The following is a 21,450-nucleotide window of genomic DNA, read 5'->3' on the forward strand; positions in this document are numbered from 1 at the left end:
TCTACCAAGGATAGCCAAACAATGGCTCTAATGTAATGTTAAGAGGAGGAAATGCCTGCAGTGCTGGTTGCCAGAAGAAAAGAAAGAGGAAAGGATCAATGCTCTGTTCTTTAATCTCTTTCTCTAACTCTTGGTACTGGCCACTATCTGAGAGATGCTGATGAAATGATCAGCCACTGTGGTACATATGTCGGTGTTTTTATGAATTTCCTGTGACTACACCTGTGCTTTAGTGGATTTTGGCAACAGAATACTTCAAAAGAAGTAACAGTAAGATATTACAGAGTGCGGAACACTGGAGATGTTTCTGGATTTTGCTTTGGACTCAACTCCTTTATTTTAGCCCTTTATAGTAACAAGTGCCCAGATCAAGTGAATTCTACATTCCCTAGATAAAGAGTTCTGCAGCAGTATGGGAGGGATGGTGAGGACAAAGAGTGTAAAATAAGAAGGCCACTATAAATAAGTCAAATCCTCCCATGTCCTTTATTAATCTCTTGATATAACCCAGATGAGTGAATGATTTCTTTATGAGAGTCTTGACATTTTGATCACATTTCATTAATTTAATGTTATGGTCATTTTTTCAGACACTATGTTGAGAATGAATTTGCCTTGTAACCATTTGGCTCTGAAACTTGACTGAAATACACAACAAAGTCTTTATGGACTTTCTGGACTCTGCCAATCCAACAAAAAACACGACAAAATCTTCTCTTGCTTTTCAGTTTATTTCCAAATTACACTGTGCTTTTTGGACTTGGCAATACATTTTACAGATTAAAAGTCTCTCCAACATATTTTTGGTCCCAGTGCTATTAATATATGCACTAAAGAGAGGTTCTCAGTTAAGATGAACAGATTCATTTTGCCTAATTTTGACCTCACAGAAATCATGGGATGAAAAGTTCAGCTTTTCATGTTATCGCATCAAAAAATGAGAAAAGAGAAAAGAAAATGCATAATAGATTGCAGTGAAAAATACAAAATAATTTAGAAGAAAGAACACATAATGAGGAAATGAGGACTAAGGTCACCTACTTATGCTGGGCCAGATCCTGTGGGACATCAGAGAGCCTGCCATCTCTGCAACAGAATATAAGATTCTATTTAAAAATGCAACCAAAACAAAACAATATCACATGGGGGAAATCATGAGTTTAAATGCAGGGGAAATATAAAGTAATAATTCCATCAATAAAAAGAAAACAGTAAGTATAGTGGGCCATACTTCTTATCAAAAACAAGATTGTTTTAAAATGCAGTTTTATGTAAACAATTGAAATTATTTCTATGTCTATTCTTACATTAAAATTCACAAAGTTGCAAAGGTAATGTAAGTACACTTAAGACATCCTACCTTAAAAATGCAAGAACAAATATACAGTGCAGAACAATAAGATATTAATTAGCATTATAATTACATTGTATATTACAAATACCATGTCACTTATAAGTTACAAAATGCTACACAAATCATACATCCTCTAGCAGTCAAATTATTAGAGAAATCAAAATGTGAACACAAAATCAGGATCCATTGAACCAGTTTGCTTAAAGCACCTCTACTGATATCCATGACATTTAAGAAAGGGGTAGTATGAATGGATTTCAGTGCAGTCTTCTAACCACATGTGGAGTATTCAACAATATAAATTACCCTAGAGTGTAGCTGTAGCAGAACATTTCAAGAATCCAAAGTTTTTGTTCTCTATTCAGAGACAAGTAAACAGGAGTATTTTTCTACTAAGATACTGTGAGCATATAAATTTCAGGAATGGCATACCTGAGAGTCATGCAGTTGTTGAAAGTATTTCAGAAAAAAGTAGATAAGAATAAGGGTGAGAAATCATGTAAAGGGCTGAAATAATCACCTTCCTATACTACTTCTAAGTTTAGATACTGTATGAGAAATTTATAAATAGCTTCTAAAAGTAAGTACAGATATCTATATTTTATAATTCTATGAACAGTAGAAGCAAACAGATGGTATATATAACAAATATATATATATGTATATAATTTTTTTTTTCAAGAAATGCTAAAAGCTCGCTAAAAGCTCACTAAAAGGAATAACATGAACAAAACTGGAAGATGAGGAAGTGGAAAGTTTTGCTTTTCTCAGAAAGCAAGGCTTATACAGTCACATTTCCCACTCCCAAATATTTTGAGGACCTCTGACACATTTCAACCAAAGCTAAAAGGAAGATAAAAGCCTTAAAGATGATTTTAAACCACAAGCTTAATTAAATTAGAGTTTGGCAAAATGTATGATATGAAATAAAAGCTTCCGCTACAGGAAAGGCTGTCCTAGATTCCCATCCAGCCTTTCCATTCAACAACTGCTTGAATGCAAACTAGTCGGGCAATGTAGGTAACACCACCATCACTGACTTGAGGATGTGAGCCCTTCCATAGGATACTGAAAACCTCAAACTGGTTCCCTTCTCTTCTGGAGACAACTTGAAGATGAACTTTCAAGAACAGGATCAGAACACGAATGTCCAGGACACACAGTTACTTGAATTTTCAGTCTAAATCTAAGCAGAAAATGCAACTGGAACACAGAGGAGAGAGAGCAATGCTATCATTTTCTCACTTGCATGACCAGTGGTCCAGTTCTAGTATTAATATGAGCTGAAACATCCCTAATAGGAGGAGAACCATGGACTTACATCCCAGTACTCCAACAGACTGTTAGACAAATAGGCAATCTGACAATCTGTCAATCTGACAGAATTTCTAAAGCCACACTTCCTATTTCTTTATTATTTCTCTCTGTCCTCTTTCACTAGTTCCTAAAATAAAATACTCCAACAGTGAAGGACTAATTCTATGCTGGACACAGCAAGCCTCCTTCATCTTTCCATCATAGTCTGTACGACATAGCACAATCTGAGATTGCTCTGCTGGAGTTTTGGGCCTAATGAAGACAATAATGAACACATTTACATACAAAGCCATATGAACAATAGTGGTCTGTAAAATGCACTTCTGCAGTGGGAGATGCCAAAATCATTTTTCCCATCGTTTCTTCAATCAGTGAAGAAATATAGAAAAGACAAAAAGAAAAGGCATTAATTTATGCCTCCATTTCACACCCACCCACATATCTCAGTGGGATTTCTGTAAATAATGTATGGCCTCCCCAGTGTTTAAGATGCAGAGCCTCCAAATACAGCAGCAAAACTCTATAGCCAAATATATAGAAAAATTTGAATTAAAATGGAAACTAGTTTATTTCACCATAAAGAACACTTTCTGTATCTGTCACTGTAATTGAATTCACTTCTGTAGGCAGTACTACAAGAACTGCCAGATGCATTCTGCTGTTCCTATGAAAAAAGTTGACAACACTTTCTTTTTCCTTATTGTTTGGTGAACAGGTTGTTTTAGAGCACAAATTAACAAATGACAGCTATATTTTGCAAGCAGTTTTGAGTGCAAGCATGTGTCAGATATTATAAGAAAAAAACATTTTTGTCAACATATTTTTCCATTTACTCATCTGCTTCTTGATTTTTCTATGGAACAGCAAAACAAAGCCATGCTATGTTCTCAGCAGGGCTATTTTCATAGTGGAACAAGTTTCAGAGTATTGACTTGGTACGCTTCCACTATTAAAAACATAAAAATACAAAACCAATTCCTTGTCCTTTCTTCAAAGGGCTAAAAAGCAGAATTTCTAGTGATATTCCCAATACTACAATAAATAAAACACTGCAAAAGCAAAGATTTAGTGTATATAATGAAAGAAGGAAGATGCAATGAAAGCAACGCCTGTGTTTATTTTACACAGAATTTGCACTCAAATGTCACTGACTTTAATACAAATTCCATTTCTGTAATATCTATAGTAGGAGACTGATGTTGTGGGAGCTGTACAATAAAGGATAAAATTAGCCAGGCAAATGACCAACAGTGTCATTGGAAGTGTAGGATGGCAACGTTAGACTCCTTTTGCCCTATCTGCCTTATTAGGACTTTTCCCATGTTCTCTTATCCATTTAAATGAATGAATTTGAAATAGGAAAGCATTAGGTTCCCTAGCTACAGTAAACACAGGTGGACAAAACAGACTAAAAGTTCATTTCTTATGATCTTATATTCAAAGAAGATAAAAAAGCTCACGCTGGGACTTAGTCTAGTGTTTTGGAACACAGCTAGCTTTCACTGCTTGTCTGGCCTTTGTACAGAGTACCAAAAACTGTCAATACAATATGCAAAAATTACATCAGCCCTTTGATATGGAGGGTGAGGGATGGCTTGTCTGGGATATTTGTTTTAGTGATATCACAATTACACATTGTGTGGTTTGAATTAAGTAGATTCTTTTGAGTTTAAAAAATGCTATTGATCTTTCAAAATATTCTTTTAATTTTGGCTGGCACTCCACTGTACATTCCCTAGCAGTGCTGCCATTTAAATGGGTTCACAGCTGATGCAGTAAGCAAATTTGCAGTAAGCAAAGACATAAACATCACAGGATTTTATTTGTTTGTATGTTTGTTATAAGCCACTCAGAATTAAAGGCCAGTTCCTGGGAACTGCAGTGGTGAGAGAAAAAAGGAATGTGCAAGATTATTATGAGTTAAACTGATATGTAATAAGATGTGTCAGTAAGAATCATGTCTTAAAATGACTGTACCTCTGGAAAATAGATTACCAGTTTATGTCTCAGACTGCAGTAGAACAGAATAAGATCAAAACATCTGCAGTTTTCTTGCACTGAACAGCCACTGACACCAATGGTCATTTAATTTCACATAGGCTTTAACAGCTGAGACAGATGCTCCAGGAACCAGTATTAATGAGAACTAGATTTATTTTAAATAAACTCTGAATTAAAATATCTTAAAATTTATTACTCTAAATAGGCTTCTCAAAGCTAAGTTGTTTCATTCTGATTTCACGTTTCCATTTTATTTAACTGATTTATCATCCCTATTTTCAAGTGAACGAAAATAAGATTAATATCTTCAAAACTATTTTTGTTTGAAACTGACTACAATAAAAGAAAGAAGTTTTCCATCTGAATTGATTGTTGCTCTTTTTCCTCCCTCCAAACTTCCAAGTCATTCAGTTTCAAAATCTTATTTTCATAGAGTTGCATTGACTGAAACAAAACTACTTTTGAACATATGATGCATTAGATGAACTGGTTTAAACTCGTAAGTTTTATTTTAAGTTAATAGTGAGGAAAGACTATCCTCATTTTTAAAATGGTATTTTCCATCTGGTTCAAATAAGTTTAGCACTCTCTTTCATGTGAATTTATTTTTATCTTTGTTTTATCCCAAGCTCCCATCCATCTACAGTGATACAGTAGCAGGACCACAGCTCCTGCCCAAGCCAATGTGTTACAAATCACTGGAGAAAAGAGCACTGCCAGAAGCATGAAACGACTTGATCTTTTTAGATTAACATTTTCAGTATTCTTCATGGTTGAGAGTCAGGGAGAGCCCTGTCATGCTCTGTTTTCTCTTGCTGCCTTTCAGTGAGGAAGAACTTGAGCATTACCTAGATATATTTGCAGGACTGTGTACTGGCAAGTGATCAGAAGGCAAGGACATTGTTGCAGATTTAAAAATACCAAATATCATAAAAATATAAAAGATACTGTTATAAGTATTGTAAGAAATGTTGTTAGGCAGCCATAAGTAGTTCCCCAGTTTTCCCAGCTTCCTTGAATTACTATCAAGACTGGCCATCAATGTTTGAATGAAGAGAATGAGCTAATTAAGGACATCCTTGTACTAAAAGTAGCAAAGAGAAAAACAAAGAACACAGACTGCTAAGTACTGCTGAATCAACAAAGTGATAAGAGCATGGGGTAGTCTCATAGTAAGAAAGAAGTTGGAATAAACACTTTCTTTTAGCAAGCAGCCTCTCTGCAAATTAAAAAAAAAGTGCAGGGAAATATCCTACAACAGATTCTTGCTGTAGTTTTATAACTAGTGGACTGTACTAACAGTGAGTTTATTGAGCACTTGCCCAATTCTCACTTGGTGCATGCATGAGAATGTATACATTTAGTTTGGTTTCTGTTGAGCACTACATACTTGGGTGACAGAAATTACTAGAGGTAAAACTTACCTTTAGTATATATATTTTCATTGTAATTTCTGTGATTTGTAAGTGTCATAACGATAACTGCAGTTTGGGAATAAGAGGATTTTTTTCCTGCCAAGTGTTAATCCATGTCCAGAAGGTGTAATGAAAAATAATATTTCTAAGCAATAATAATGATAATTACATTTAACAATAATGATCTTTTTTTTTTTTTTTCTTAATCTGATCACAGCAGTTCTTGATTTAAACCAAACTGCACTCTGCACATGTGGTTGTTACTATGGTAACAAAACACCTGGGATAAACTGCTGGGCCACTGAAAAAAACAGTTTTACTACTGACTTCAAGAGGGTAATATTTGCCTTTTTGCCATACAGGACAACAGACCACAAACTTGTGGTATTTGCAAGCTCAGTAGTTTACGTGGAAAACTGTGTAGTCAAAATAGGTATTTTCTTCATTACACAGACAGAATGTCATACGTGCACTGTATTCATATATTTTTCTGCAATCAAGAGCAAGGACATACGAACTTAAAACTTTTGGCACTCCAGTGGTATAAAAATATACCTTCCCACTTAAGAAAACAGTTCAGTCAATTTTCTGAATGAGTTTTACACAATTGAAAGCGTGTGTTCCTAATGCGAAACCCAGACGCACAAGCTGCCTCTCACTGATGTGAATGTAACACTTGCCAAAGTCTAAACCTCAGCAGAACATGTAATACATGGACATATAGCATGGGATTACAATAGCAATATCAATGTTAGAATATTGGTTACTTATGGCAGACACACACACACACACACACACACACACACACAAAAAAAAAAAAACATCAGTAGAGGCATAGGCTGATTGTTAATCACCTTAAACCTCAGCAGATACGAAAGCTTTGGCCATATTTCTACCATTGGTAAACACGTTATTTCTCATCATGAAATGTCTGAAGGGATGTTCTCCTCAACAAAGTAAATGGGAAGAAAAAAAAAAGAGAGAGAATCCTTTTAAGTAAAGTATCTGTCATCTGCATTCAGAGCGCCCATGCCTTCTACAGGTAATCCTTCCAAAAATCTCTGAACTGTCAGTACAACTAAGTTGCTGCTTCTGATATATTGAAAGCTCAACTCTGCCTGATTGGTGACAGAGAGAACTACCATTGATCCAACATGGAATTGAGTTGCTAGAAGTCTAGGAAAACCCACTGCAGGCGAAGGTGGTCAGGCTGTTGCTCAGGAAATGGTTTAAAGCAACGAGGTGGATAGGTGGTCAAGAGAGGATAATGGGAAGGTTACTAGCTACACGAGTATTGCCCAGTGTGCATACTGGTCTGCAGAACCTGAACAACAAAATGTAAGATCACTGCATGGTGGTTGCCCACCCTTAAATCAGTGGAGTGGCAGAAATACTAACAGCAGTTTTATTAATAAATTAGATGCTGAAGGGCAACACACATAGCTATTTCATCCTTTTTCTTTCTTTTTTCCCCCCTTCCTCAGTTACTATAGTTCTTCTACGTGTTCCTATAGTTCTAAATGACTATTTGTATCTTTTGGCATTTAAGAAGCAAATAGCATTTTCATTGAAGCTTTCCCTAGAATTCCTCCTAATTCCATCACTGCTAGGACAACAGGTTTCCAAAGCAGCTCTTGAATTTAAGTGCGTCCTGTTCAAAAGCTGGCATTTCTCATACTTGCTGCAAACTAAAACATGAGTTCTGGATACTTATTCCATCCAAATGTCAGATCCCAGACGTGTCCAGCTACAGGCTCCTTTGGTTGATGTAAATTACCAGCTAACCCTGTAGCAAAGATACAGATCTTAAGTTATTTTAAAGAGAGTTTTCCTTACAAAGATCTTCATTGTTTGTTTGTTTTAAACAAGTGTTCATAATCTTTCATATTTCTGTTAGCTTTCCATAGCTCAGCACAGATCATATAGGAGTTGAACTTGGTGATCCTCGTAAGTTCCTTCCAACTTGGGGTATTCTATGATGCTACATGTGAATTCATCCCTTAAATTCACCAATATTAACCTCTAGTTGATTTGAGCATTTGAGATTTACAATTGAAGAGCATGTACAAGATATACATAATATCCAGGTAGGTATAAGACCCCAATAAATGAAATATAAATTCTCCTAGCAAAACCTTGCAACTACTGTGCAGACAGGCTCACTGAGTAACAGAAGAAAGAATGTTGCTGAGATGACAAGGTAGAGATCACCACCTCATTGCTTTATGAAAGCAACAGAAAGAGAATATTGCACTGATAGGATATTTCTTCTGTAGTGGCTGTCTTAGAGCTACAATTAGTATAGCACCTAACATAATATTGACATAATATAATACAAAGCAAAGCAATCTAATGCAATACAGAAGGTAAATAGCTACTGTTTTAGATAAATTCCAAGAATGTCACAATCAAAAATAACTAAATAATAATTCAGAAGTTTAGGTCAGTCTTGATTTGCAGTTACATGCATTTATGTATTTTTCCTAGAATACTTACCTGTACATTATTCATACTGGAGCAATTTAAAAAATTCCTCCTCAGCCATGCCTTATCATGTCATAATTATTCATCTTCTTGAAGCCTTCTAGCAGCCTCTGGTTACAACACCTTGACATTTTCTAATAAATTACAAAGTGAAAGGATAATTTTGTCTCCCTAGCCAATCAATCTTCAGCTTCTTAGCAAAACTTAGCTTCAAAATTACACTAGTCTACAATGAGCTGCACTCCAATAATCAGTTCACCTCAAATTTTCCCAGGAAATAATCTACACATCTACATGCTTTCTGGTTTTAACCGAACGGGAGAAGCCCTAGAACATTCGAAAACTGAACATGAGTATTAGCTGCTTGGAACTCCGTGGCCTTCTGCAGTGGAAGAGCAAACTAAGGAACACATTAGCGTTTTGAAATCGAGATAGAGGAAAGTTTCTGACGAATATGTCTCAGGCTTGCTTAGGAGCAGAATCTCATGCATTTTCTATAGATTTTAGGCTAACATCTACTGAGATCAATAAAAATAGTCCACTGACTTCATGGCTACTAATGATAGGAGGCACAACATTACATAAAGAGCAGGAGCAAACAATGCAAAGGTTTGGTCTTCCTAGAGTACAGTAACAAAGCTCATGGCTTTTCAACAGTGGATGCAGGAGAAATAGGAGTAAATATTCCTATGTAAAATCCAGTTTTGTGGAGCTTGGTCTAATCTGAATCGATCTTTTATAAAAGCAGCAGCTTAAAGTTCGTTTAAATTCAGGTGTTTGCAGTATCTACAAACATGTGTACTGTCTTATGCAGACAAGGCCAGTGAGATGTTTTAGGTGTCAAGGGGGAGAGTTCTCACATTTCTTAAATGGCAGAGGGAAGATTTATAAAGTTTTTACTGGCCTGAAGGAAAGAAGGAAAGCAGAAACATCTGCCAGTACCATGAGTGGATTGTTGGCTAAATTCATTCAACAGAGGAGTCTGAAATATATCATCTTTGCTTTGAGCAGTAGGCGTTAGTGGAGCCATCAAAAATAATTACTATAGAGGAGTCCAGGACATACCTATGGGGAATAAAATTAATCTGACAATGTAAAATAATTCTGCAAAATATAGATAGAGAAATCAGCACTACTTACAGTGTTCTAATACAACATACTATCTTATAAAACAAGAGCAGAAATACTTTTCATTTGAACCTGAAATATTACTTATGTGTTATTAGAAAAGGGAAAACCACAGGCAATGGAGATGGCTACAGATACAACTATAGTCACACTACTCAGAAATTCTGTGGTTTACTCAAAGATATAACCATGGATTTTAGATGCTGATATAGGTAAGGATGTCTCTACAGTGTTTTAGAAACTCACCTGCACTAAGATTAACAATCATAAGAGGAAAAATAAGGCTTCAAACAAGTAAAGATCGGTGAACTGTACACATTTAAACAACTCTCTCCTTTTTATCTTTGTACTGAGATCGAAAGGAGGATCTGCAGCTCCCAAGTTGAGCTATTGCAAGTGTGTTTGTGCTAGCCACTTGGCACTATCCTATAAACAATGTACAAACACCATAGGAACAATGACGTGGCCATTTCCCACAACAGTTCTATCTTTCTTCTCGTAAACAAACCCAAGGCTGCACATACCCTTCAGAGCTGTGGCCTCTCCTCAGGAGCTCACATGAAAGCCTTTCGACTGTGTTTTGCATTAGCTTATTTTCAGTGCCAAACAGCCTCCAGATTCCCAAAGCACATACCGTAAAACCTTTCTCTGGAAGCAGAGCAAGAGAGGGGTAAGCAGGGTCACATGCTGTTAGAGATTCATCCACATGTTTTGGACAGAATCAACCCTTCAGACTGTCTCTTGGGGTAGAGAAGACTCTTCTCTGATGTATGATTAATGGCCAGCTCTCCTAAAGATATATTTTTCTGGAGAACATTGAGAAGATACTGCATTATTTCAAGAATATCTCCATGAATGTGAATACAACCAGCTTGAGTGTTTGGAAATGGCTACACCCACATCCAGAGATGCTTGTTTAAATTAGGGTGTTATAATTCTGACCTTCTGAGTGCACTGACATTTCCAGAGCTAAACCTGTCAGGCTCCAGTCACATGTAATTCTCCAGGGCTGTTGAAAATTAATTCCATTTTAATGATGATGAAACTCTCAAGTGAAATATTATATGGAAATTATTTAATTTCTTCCTTTCTGAGGGGCAGATCATATACTGCCCCTTTGTAGGTACTACAGAAAGGAAAGCCTGAAAATGAGAGGTAATAATGTTTAGGCACATATAAAAGGAACATGAAAGGTATTCGGAACTGTTTTTTCATTTCATGCATTTTTGCATGAGACCAGCTACAAACATTCAAAGGCAAAAATATCTAGCATGCAAAAGAAGTAATAAAAGAATGCCACAAGACCATCCTAGAAATTTTTGCAAGATGAAACTTTTTTTTTCTGCAGTTGTACCTATTTATATGTTTTTTCCTTATCTGAGTTTTGCCAAATTTCCCACTTCACCTTTCTCCTTTCAATGATAGTACTTTTCCATGGAGAAAATGTATGAGAATTTAATTTATGTATGATAGAAGAATCCACCAGGTGACTTTACCCCCTCATTTCTCATTCCCTAAGACTCCTGTCACCATCTTTGCAACAGGAATTACTGAGAATCCACACATACTGACAGAACGTCACTTGCTGTTCGTAGCCTGCATTTTCTCTAAAATGTCTGGGATCAAAACCCTACTATTAGGTACTGAGCTAGTAGAGATCACTTAAATTGAATTAGATGAGGGGGAAAATTATTTTTCAAAATTATTCCAGCATGTAAGAAAGGGTAATAACCACACATCTCCATCTCTTTGTGTGAGGGAAATAGGAAGGGGTTTGGAACCAAATAGTAATGAGCATACGGAGGTCATGATGGAGGGGGTAACTTGCAAGTAAGTTCAATTGTATCCACAACAGACATATTCCAAGGCTTTTGAGTGTATTATAGCAACTGAAGGAGAAAAAAGAGGCAGCACAAGCAATTCAAACCATGGCATGGTACTATTTTTCTGCCAAGCAGAGCATTCTCAAGCATCAGAAGTCCCAATACGATCTTATATAAATTAAACATATTCCAAACCACACAAAATTTCACAGACAAAATAAGAATCATAGAATATCCAGAGTTGGAAGGGACCCACAAGGATCATAAAGCACGACTCCTGGCTCCACGCAAGACCACCCAAAAATCAAACCATATGACATAGCAGGAAAGGAAGATGACCACATAAGAGCTGAACAGTTTCAAAAATTCTGGTACCCCATAGTTCATCTTTTCATGGAAAATCATGCATATTTTTAAGTAAAAACCTTTCTAATCACATAGTTCATAGTCTCCTAATTGAGTTTTCAAGGTTTGTTTGTTTGATTGGTTTTTTTTTTCCAATGCAGGCAGAAAACTTCTGATGGCTCTAACAATAATAATAGAAAAGATAAAAATCATACTCCTTTTCTTGTTAGACTTTTAACTGTCTTCCTCCACTGTGGTTCAAACTGCTTAATTTTCCATTTTGTATTTAGTGTGGTTTTCCTGGAGATATAAAAAAGAAAAAGAATAATTACTATTTGAAATACGGATCTCAAGCCAGTTGAGTTACTAACGTCTGATGACTTCCTCATACATTCGACTTCCTCCGATATTATTTCAAAGAAATTTTGGGATATGCCTACACAACACAATATGTTACTGTGCAAGATGTGGGGACAGCTCTAACAGACTAGTTTTGCAATAGAAGGTATGTAAAAGTAGCCTTAGCTGAAGTCCCAGTGGGAGGATAGCCACGTCACCACAGCATGACTCTCAACTTAATACACCCAGCCCCTTAGTACAACCAGCTTTTAGGGCCAGAGTGCTATGCCAATAAAGATCTGTCACTTCCAGTATGGAGACTACCTTGGGTCTCTGTGCGTGACACTGAAGACATGCCACATTCAGGAGCGGTTTGGCAGAAAACTAAAGCTGTGGAAGCACACTTTTTTTTTCCTACTTGCATCCTGCCTTAATGATTTGGAAAAATGTGAATTTCAGGAGCAGAATAAGCACTAGGTAATTGCCCATCCAGACTTTCTGCAGGAAAATGGCCTTATAAGAAGTTTCACACGTAGGCCAACAGAACTTACCATCTAAAAAAAAGCTGGGGAGAAAATAGTTAAGAGAATTTGTATTTCTAGTTCATACTACACTTTGGTTTCTAACACGACTTTCACCTAAGTCCTGGTTATGCTTTAAGAACAGGGATTGAAACTTTTTTGTGTTGAGAATATGACAAAAATGTTACAGAATTGTTTTAAGAGCTGTCAGATTCATTTCCTTTCTGGCCTCAGATGCAGTTTGGAGGTGGAGGAAAAAAAAACTGAGCTGTTTAGAATACAGCTTAAAACTATGTCCTGCCTACTCACAGTGACTGGGTAGGACAAGCTTTCATTGTCCCACAGGAAAGGGAATAGGCATGATCAGGAAGCTGGAAGGCATCCTGAATTATCAAGAAATGCTGTTTTGGGGTGGAGAGAGGAATAAGTAAACTGACTGGCCAGGTCCAATATTTCAAAGATGGAAAACCACTGCCACAAGAAACCTTTAAAAGCAAATATATATATATTATTAATAATAATAATTAAAAGGATTTCAGAAAGGCAAAAATCTATATCACAAACAGTAGACAGCTCTAGCAAGAGGAGGCCTCAAGAATAAGTCTCCTCATTAGCAAATACGAACCATAGGGATAACCAGGTGCAGGTAGAAAGAAATCGAGAGCAGAAGAGCAGACAAGATTGTGTAGTGTGTTTCAGACATTTCAACATCACCTCAGGAGAAAAAAATTGAGGTGAGGGTCAAAATTCAGGCTGGAGAGAAGAAGGCCAATTCATTTAGCTTGTTTTAATCTCTGCCTATGACAGCTATGAAGGACAGACCGTCCTGCCACTGATGTACATTTCCAGGCCTCAGCCTTCTATTCGTCTCTTCACAGAGGTTAGTTTCAAATAGAAAACCATTACAACGTAATCTATGTCTTATCAGAGCATCCAGTATAAGCATATAAATGCTTCTGTGCTAGCAAACTAACAAGGCGGCATGAGAAGCTATTCGAATTAGGCATGTCTAATATGAAGGAATAATGCAGCTTTTAAGTCATTACATACAAGCGAGAATCAAATGCCATATGTTTGAGCTGAGCTTCTTTCTATGAGAGATGACCGAAAGCTTTGTCTACAATCTAAAACTGAACCTACAAGGTATGTTTTAACTAAAGACATTAATCTGTTTGGAGATGCCTGATACCGGGGAGACCTTCACTCACTTAATAGGGAGCAAAGACTGCTATGAACTTGTCAGAATACTTCTACAGAATATTTCTTGTAAAAAAAAAAAAAAAAAAAAAAAAAAAAAAAGGAAAAAGAAAAAAGAAAAACTGGAAAAAAACACTTTATGAAATGAGCGCAAGGCACAGAGGGGATTTTCTGCACTACATAAGGTGACTTCAGAAGATTAGAATCAATAAACGTGAAGTATGTCAAAAGTTGCTTTACTTTTTAACAGCCCTTACCCAAACAATATTATCTCATTGAATAGTTTGCCATCAGAAGGGCAATAGTTTAATTGCATTATATAAACAAGAATCCAATTAAAGTTGCCTCAACAGTGCACAGATACTGTTCAGATACCTCTCCCAAGCAACACAAATGGTCTTTAAATTGTACTTCTTGTGATTGCAAGAGATCCTTGGGCCACCATCAGAGATGCAAGGTGAAAGACATCGCCTTTTACCCACAAAGTCTGTTTTCTTGCCCTCCAAAATGCAATTGTACTGCTTTTAATGCTTTGGCATGTTCTCAGGGCTTTTTCTCCTGGCAGCACAATAAGATCAAGCTACAGGAAGAAGAGCAATCTGTTAACACTGATGTGCCTTATGGACTATTTTTACTTTTCCTGGTTTATTTTTGACCTCCTGACGTTTTTTTTTCTCCTGACCTTCTTCATGAAGACAAGAAAATCAGTACATTTTATCCGCCAACTGAGTGAACTTTCTTTTCTTCACTCACAGAATTATAGGGTTTTAAGTGAACATCATCTATTCTGCCTGAAGGCTTCCACTTCACAAAGGGAGTACACGTGACTATTTCTTTTTTCACTGGTAATGGCATCTGTTAGATAAAGGAATGTTTACCAAGGAAAAACTGTACAGTTCCTCAGAGTTTTGCTGAACGACAATGTTTTGGAAGTCAGTTTCTCCCAAAAATCAAAATCAGTGATGTGTAGCCAGGTATTTTCTCAGTGTAATTAGCTTGTTTACCAAGCCTGCACATTTTCTATCATGGTTCTTCTGAAACAAGATAATGAAAGGCACAAAATTAACTTCCTAAATGTGGGTCAGCATATTGAAGTGTGCCCAGAAACTGCTGTTCTATTTCCCCTTTCCCTCACCACCAGTTCACTACATGGCTCTTAAGATTATGATGCCAAGGCTACTGTAAGCGCTTGGGTACTAAATACAACCATGTTCTGAACTAGAGACAAAAAAATAATAATAATAATGGATGCTATTTAAGGAAGCTGAGAATACATCAATCTGAGAGAGTGTTGCGCAGCAGTAAGTTTAAATCCTCCCAGTCTCAAACAAGGCAGCTGTCTCTGGGAAGACTGAAAGCTGAAGAGGCCGTGGTATAGTCTCTTCCTTCCTGTTCCCTTACCATTCTAGCAAGACACCTGGACTCCCTGTTTCAGCTGTAACTGCTGCATCCACTTCTTCCTTTCTGGCAGCTCTGTTTGTCTCCACTGTCTATGCAGATAATAGGTAGAACTTGATTCCCACAGTCTACTGCAAAGATAGACCAGCAACAACACTGGTCTGAGACAAGAGGCTTCTCCTTTGGTTAGAAGTTGTTCCTGGGATGCCCCATCCCAGGTATCTGGCACTCAGAAGCCTTGAAGCTTCTGAGGGAGAAAAGAGGTAGGGAGGTACCAGGAAGGTGCTGGGTGCAGGAGGTTTGCTGATGGTGCCAAAGTTCCTCCTTAGAACTCCATAGACGCCTCATTAGGACACCACAGGTCCAGGCAAGGAAACAGCAAGGAGTTTGTGAAGTTCTTGGATGAGAGCTAAGGAAAGCCCTAAATTTTCTGAACTTCCCTGGCTTCATTATCCCTAGCTGATTTATGGCATGGGAACCAGTATACAAGCATATAGTTTTAGCATCTTCCTGTCTGAATCTTAATCACATCTTGCTGAGCAGATTGAAGGCAGATCTAGCAATTGACCCCACCTGGCAGCAATAACAGAACTAAAGCCTTAACTGGTTCAATGCCACTGTTCTTGTTTGAATAACAGAGGGCCCAAGTAGCTGAGTTTGAGCCTCTTCTTGTGTGCAACAGATTACCCATAGCATGTTAATTTTCAGAGAAGGGATGTCTCACTCCATCCTAGTTAGTTTGTGATAAAGATAAAAGGAAGGCCTCTTCTCTACCCACAAACAGCTTCATTCATGTTTCTTCCAGCATGAAGTTTGCAGCGTGCAAATCATTAGGATCTCCTGTCAAAATGCTAATATTTCTGGTCAGTCTTTAGAAGCTGCAGCCATGATTTTCCTACCTGCACAACTGTGACAACAGAAAATGAAGTTCCAATTAACTTATTAGTATCTAATGTATCTAACTGATATGAATGTCTCTCATTTTTCCCTTGCAATCAAATTCTAAACAGTGTTTTTCTTTATTCAGAATAAATCATCAAAATCCCAAATTGGCAATTCTAAGAGTTAATTACTCTTTGTCATATGGACTTCAGACAGTAAGATTTTATTTTTCTTATTAACAAATGTACTTAAAATATTCCCTGTCACATTACATTTTTCTGAAGGACTGTTGACTCAGTTGCTCTATTCATATTCCATGTGTTGGTAAGGAAGTGCCTCTTGCAGTCTCATCCACACAGAGGAACTTTGTCACTTTAACAGCAGTTAAGACAGTAAAAAATATTCTCATCTTCCCTAAGTGTAGTGCTGGTACAAAGACACCATAAACAGTATAGTTAAGAATATAAAAAAAGCAACTGTGGATGTAAAATGGTATTTAGCACAACCCCCAGTGTCTGACAGTGGCCAGCAGTGAATGCCAAGGAGGAATAAAGTATCATGGCATGCTCATATCCTGCAAGATTTCCAACACAGTGGCTCTCCTTGCACCTGTTCACCCACAACAGGTTTTTCATCCATGAACCTTCACAGCTCATTCCTGAAGACCTGGGTACTTCTGATCCCCCCAACAGGCTACAGTCAGGGATCTCACAAGTTAAACATGCAGTCCTCTAAGAAATATCACCTTTTGTTTATTTTGAACCTGCCACCTGGCAGTTTCCTGGCACATTTACCTACTTTGGTAGCGTAAGCAGCAGAGAAAAACTGTTTCAAACTGACCTTCTTCCTTCCTACTTAGCTTTGAATTGGCATCTATCTCCACACCCATCTTCTTACACACTGCAAACCACGATCAACTGATTCTGGTAAAGAAGTTCCATAAAGAAGAGAATAGGCACATTGCTATCAGTATTACTCCGAAAAAATAAGCTGAGTTAATTCTTTCACCTGAAAAAGAGTATTTCTCAGGTTATAAGTACTAGCAAGTTAGTGCCAGGTATTTTTTACATTAATGGCTTATTTACATGCCTCTTCTCTGTAGTAAACCAGGTACTCTCCTTTAGGGAGAGTGAATCATCACTGAAACAGAGATAAAATTTATCATGCTGTAAGAACACATATCCAGGCAGGTACTAAGCAGCTGACACCCACGCTGTAAATTTGTATCTTACTTTAGCCTTCAATACTCAGACCTGAAGGAGCCTCACTTAAATGTGATATGGCACAGTTTATTCAAACAAGCCACTGACATCACCCAAATCAATTCCATCCTCTGCTGCCTTGTCTCCCCTAAAATGTAGCATCAACACTCAGAGTGGGGGACAGTTCCTACTTCCCCACCACTCATACCTGCAAATCCCTACAGGCTGCTGGAGCCCTGTTTTGTCCCTACATCCCAGCAGAGCACGCTGAAAGATTACCCTTCCTCCTGTTACAGACCCCATGGGAATGCCAGAGCCTAAGCAAATACCTTTACATTTATGGCCAGATCATCATCACTTCAGTAGTTACCATCTGGAAGTGTTGCACTGCTGGGGCAGATACAGTTAGGTCAGGAATTGCTTATACCAGTGTGATCTACTCCTGTTACAAGACAACAGAAATAACAGTGAAAATCATTACACTTGAAACTTTGTACAGAAACAAAACAGAAACTTTCTCAGGCATCACCTAGACTGGTTCACTGACAACAAAAGCTATGCAAATAAGGACAGTTTGAAGTTAGATACTAAAAGCTTGACTGAGATCAGACAAAATCTTTCCTCTTAACCAGACTGTATGGAATAAAGAAGTGAACAGCTGCAAGATAACTGCACGGCAAACAAAATCCACCATCTATGGAGAGAGATGCATCTTTGTACAAGGAAGGGACCAACATTCTCCCTGTTAAAAAAAAAAAAAAAAAAAAAAGCAGGGTGCTAATTCATTTACAGGATTACAGCAGATGATCAGACCTTCTACTGCCTACCTTTAAATGAATCACATGTAGATCAACCTCAGTCCTGTCCTATTTTCTATTTGTTACACAGACCTGACCATTTACAATCAATTTCTGCCACTACTTTCTCTCTTTTGCAGGAGGCTAACAATATAACAGTCATCTGCATTAAAGAAAAAAAGCACAAATGAATGAAAAAAAGGTGCAGACCGGAGGTCAAGGTCAACTAATGCCATGAAATTCCTGGTCGGAGATCAACTTGTATGATCTTTAAGTATGGTTCCTGAGCATTTATTCAGAGTACAGCAGCCCCCCGCTTTCTTTTTTCTGTGTCAATGAATAGCAAATTCAGTGCTTTCATCAATACCAGACATCAGAAAGCATTTCCTTTCTTAATCCTAAATGAAGTGGACTTTACCAATCATTCAAAGAGACAAGATTCTTCATGTTGGCCTTTTATGTTTTCCGGGGTTGTAATAGATTCAACCAAGCAGATCTTTCTTTGAACCTGTCTTTTTTTTTAAAAAAAAAACAACAACCTTTTCATAAAATGATTTACTGCAACTATTAAAACTTTAAGTCAGATTATCCAGCGGTGTTCAATCATGTGGTCTTAAGTCATTAAGTCTTGTGATGAACATGGCAAAATGCTCCTGGAAAGAATACACCTGTGTGCAAATTTTAAAACAAGGTCTCTGCATTCCTGGTTTATGAAACTTTCAGACGTTTCCCAGTAAAGCTTTGTTACCACAACTTGCCCTCTAGATTGCTCAGTAGAAATCAGCACTGTGCAGATGTAAAGAAACAATGTGCTAAGGGCAACCTGTAGCCTTAAAAATTATTATCAACACAGACAAGCATCTTTCCCATTCTTAGCATCAACATGGGAAACCTCCTGCCAAACCACTTGAGAGTTGCTTTAGTGTCACAGAAACACAGGCAAGGAAGGGATTTTAAGATATGTAAGAAAGGTCCACATATTTGAGTCTTCAAAATTTCAGCGTCAATCTATTTTACACAAATCATTTCTTTCCCAGGTAATTATAAAGAGTCTTTGGAAAGGCTGTTATCACTGCAAATAAATTGATCAGAGAGATACAGGAGAAAGGAGAAGCACTGAAGGGACTAGAAGAGGAATATCCTGCATTTGCCTCTGAGGCCACAAAAACAGCAGCGGGAAGGAAGAGTGTCACATGAAAGCACGTCTCTTCCAGACAGATTCTATACAGATGACAAAAGAAATTTAAAATAAATGTTTATGCCACAGGAAACAACAGGAAAACAGGAATTGTCCTGCATAGCGTCAGCAAAGCAAATGCATGTTGCAGAAATCTCTAATTACAGCCTTTCAGCTACTGAAGTCTCCTTAACCTCCTAATGTTTCAAAAAGAAAAGTCTGAACTATCAGTGCAAAAGATGCAATGTATACAGGCTTTTACCTTTCTGCATCTTCTCTGTTTCTTCTTCAGTCTGCCAACAGCTGCCCAACATGTCTACAAAGAAAGTAGTTTTTCCTGGCATCCCTCTTCAATTTCAGCATTTTGAATTGCTATCAGATGCATAGCTTAGATGTGCTGCAAGTGCCAACAATCATAGCCATAACTCAAATTTTTGCTGCTTCTTTAATGTTATCTTTTCATGGAAGTTTTTACTCCCACTGTGCTCATGAATAGAATTTACTCCTCTATCTTTAATATCCCTGCTGTACGCAGCTACTTTGCTTTATGAAAGTTTATCTTTTCACCACAGAATCTGAGCAGGCTATTTATTTTAAATGGCCCCAAAAGATAATCATAGGTTTTATGGGGTTTTTTTGTTTTTTGTTTTTAATGGTATTTGGGTACTTGGAAAGTACCCAAAGGCCTAACTCCCATCAAAATATATTTGAAGCAGGCACCCTTGTCTAGACATATTTACATATTAATGCATTATTTCCAATGAGTAAAGTTTTTCTAAAGGCCTACAGTCAGACTATATATGCCTGACTGTTCACTTCAGCTGTAACCATTGGTTTCCACTGACAGGTTCACCAATCCAGCATAGTAACTGCAAGGAATTGTGTCAGACTGAGCTGAGACAGTCTAGTAAATGTGACCAATGTAGTGAATCCAAATTTAGGAAAAAAACAAACTCTTATGGTACTGAGAAGCTGGCTGATATTTTTAGAACTAGAATATTTACTGATTAGAAAAAATGAAATAACTTTCAGATATATTATACAGCCACAGTCAATTCAAATTCAGAAATAGTCTTCAAGAAAGAGCACAAAAAGGATACGGACAGTTAGCAACAAATGACTAAAAACGTGATGAGACAAAAACCACATCTAATCATCACTTTTAATCCCTAGCCAGCTTCTCTTCATCCAGTCACGAGTGGCCTGAAGGCTGGAAAGATGCAGTGCTCCTGAAAGCAGACACAGCTAGGTGTCACCTTCATATCCTTGGCATCTTGAGTCCACGAGAAGTTATGATTTCCTCTTTTAAGTACCCAGGGATGCCAAACAGGATGCATGAGACCTTCCCTATGTAGTCAGTGATATCCCGAGTGTATACACCTGCAGTGTGTACTGCTCTAAAAGTCAGACTGCTTCTGTCAGCACATATTCAAAGAGAACAGATGAATCAATGTGTGTCAGTATTTTATCCATCAAGGCAGGAAGCAGGAAATTCTGCCTCATAAGTAGATCTGTCAATATTTCCTGAAATGTTTGGCTACAATGAAATCTTGTACATGTTCTGGTTCTTCAGAGGCTGCTGGTAATTTGTCTTTTGAACTAAAAAGAAGGTAAGAAATCCATTTGAAGTTTGACAATATATTTTGTTTGTTTGTTCTTTGAAAATTTTATTACACGGCCTCTCCTCTCTTTTTACCATCCAACCTATAGGAAATCAAAGGATTCTGAAATGGAAAACATCTGATCATAGGAATGAAGCAACTAATTGGCATCAGTAACAGTATATTATTACCAACAAAAGCAAGTCTGTAACTTAGGACCCTTACATAGAATATTGGGGGAGTGTGAAAGGGTAAAAATGCACACCAACCAGAGCTTAGATACATTTTGGCTTCACAGGAAAAAGAAATGGCAAACTAACTGCTGTGAGTTTCGTTTATTACACTAGTTTAACAAATTTGCTCTTTGCCCTTGGAACATTTTATTGCATGTAATAATTACATAACAAGAAAGTGTGTCACTTCAAAAGTATTTTAGAAAACTGAAAACAATTGGGTAAAGTAACTTCCG

The 21,450-nt window shown here is 37.3% G+C and overlaps 1 protein-coding gene across 5 annotated transcripts in view; it reads right to left on the bottom strand.

Annotated features, from left to right (window-relative positions):
- Positions 1–753: 753 nt before the first annotated feature.
- The window catches only part of IYD (iodotyrosine deiodinase), a 63,312-nt gene continuing 42,615 nt past the window's right edge, over positions 754–21,450 (bottom strand). For 2 of the 5 annotated variants that reach the window (XM_048936188.1, XM_048936186.1), the window contains one exon: positions 11,620–12,167. In XM_048936188.1, the coding sequence (XP_048792145.1) occupies positions 12,135–12,167 (33 nt within the window). In that variant the 3' untranslated portion in view covers positions 11,620–12,134. Of the gene's footprint in view, positions 1,087–6,346; positions 7,874–11,619; positions 12,168–17,735; positions 17,849–21,450 lie in introns of those variants that run through there. The other 3 variants (XM_048936189.1, XM_048936187.1, XM_048936190.1) reach the window with 3 other exon arrangements.

The sequence above is a fragment of the Lagopus muta genome, chromosome 2 (genome assembly GCF_023343835.1).
Source record: "Lagopus muta isolate bLagMut1 chromosome 2, bLagMut1 primary, whole genome shotgun sequence".
NCBI classification, from domain to species: domain Eukaryota; kingdom Metazoa; phylum Chordata; class Aves; order Galliformes; family Phasianidae; genus Lagopus; species Lagopus muta.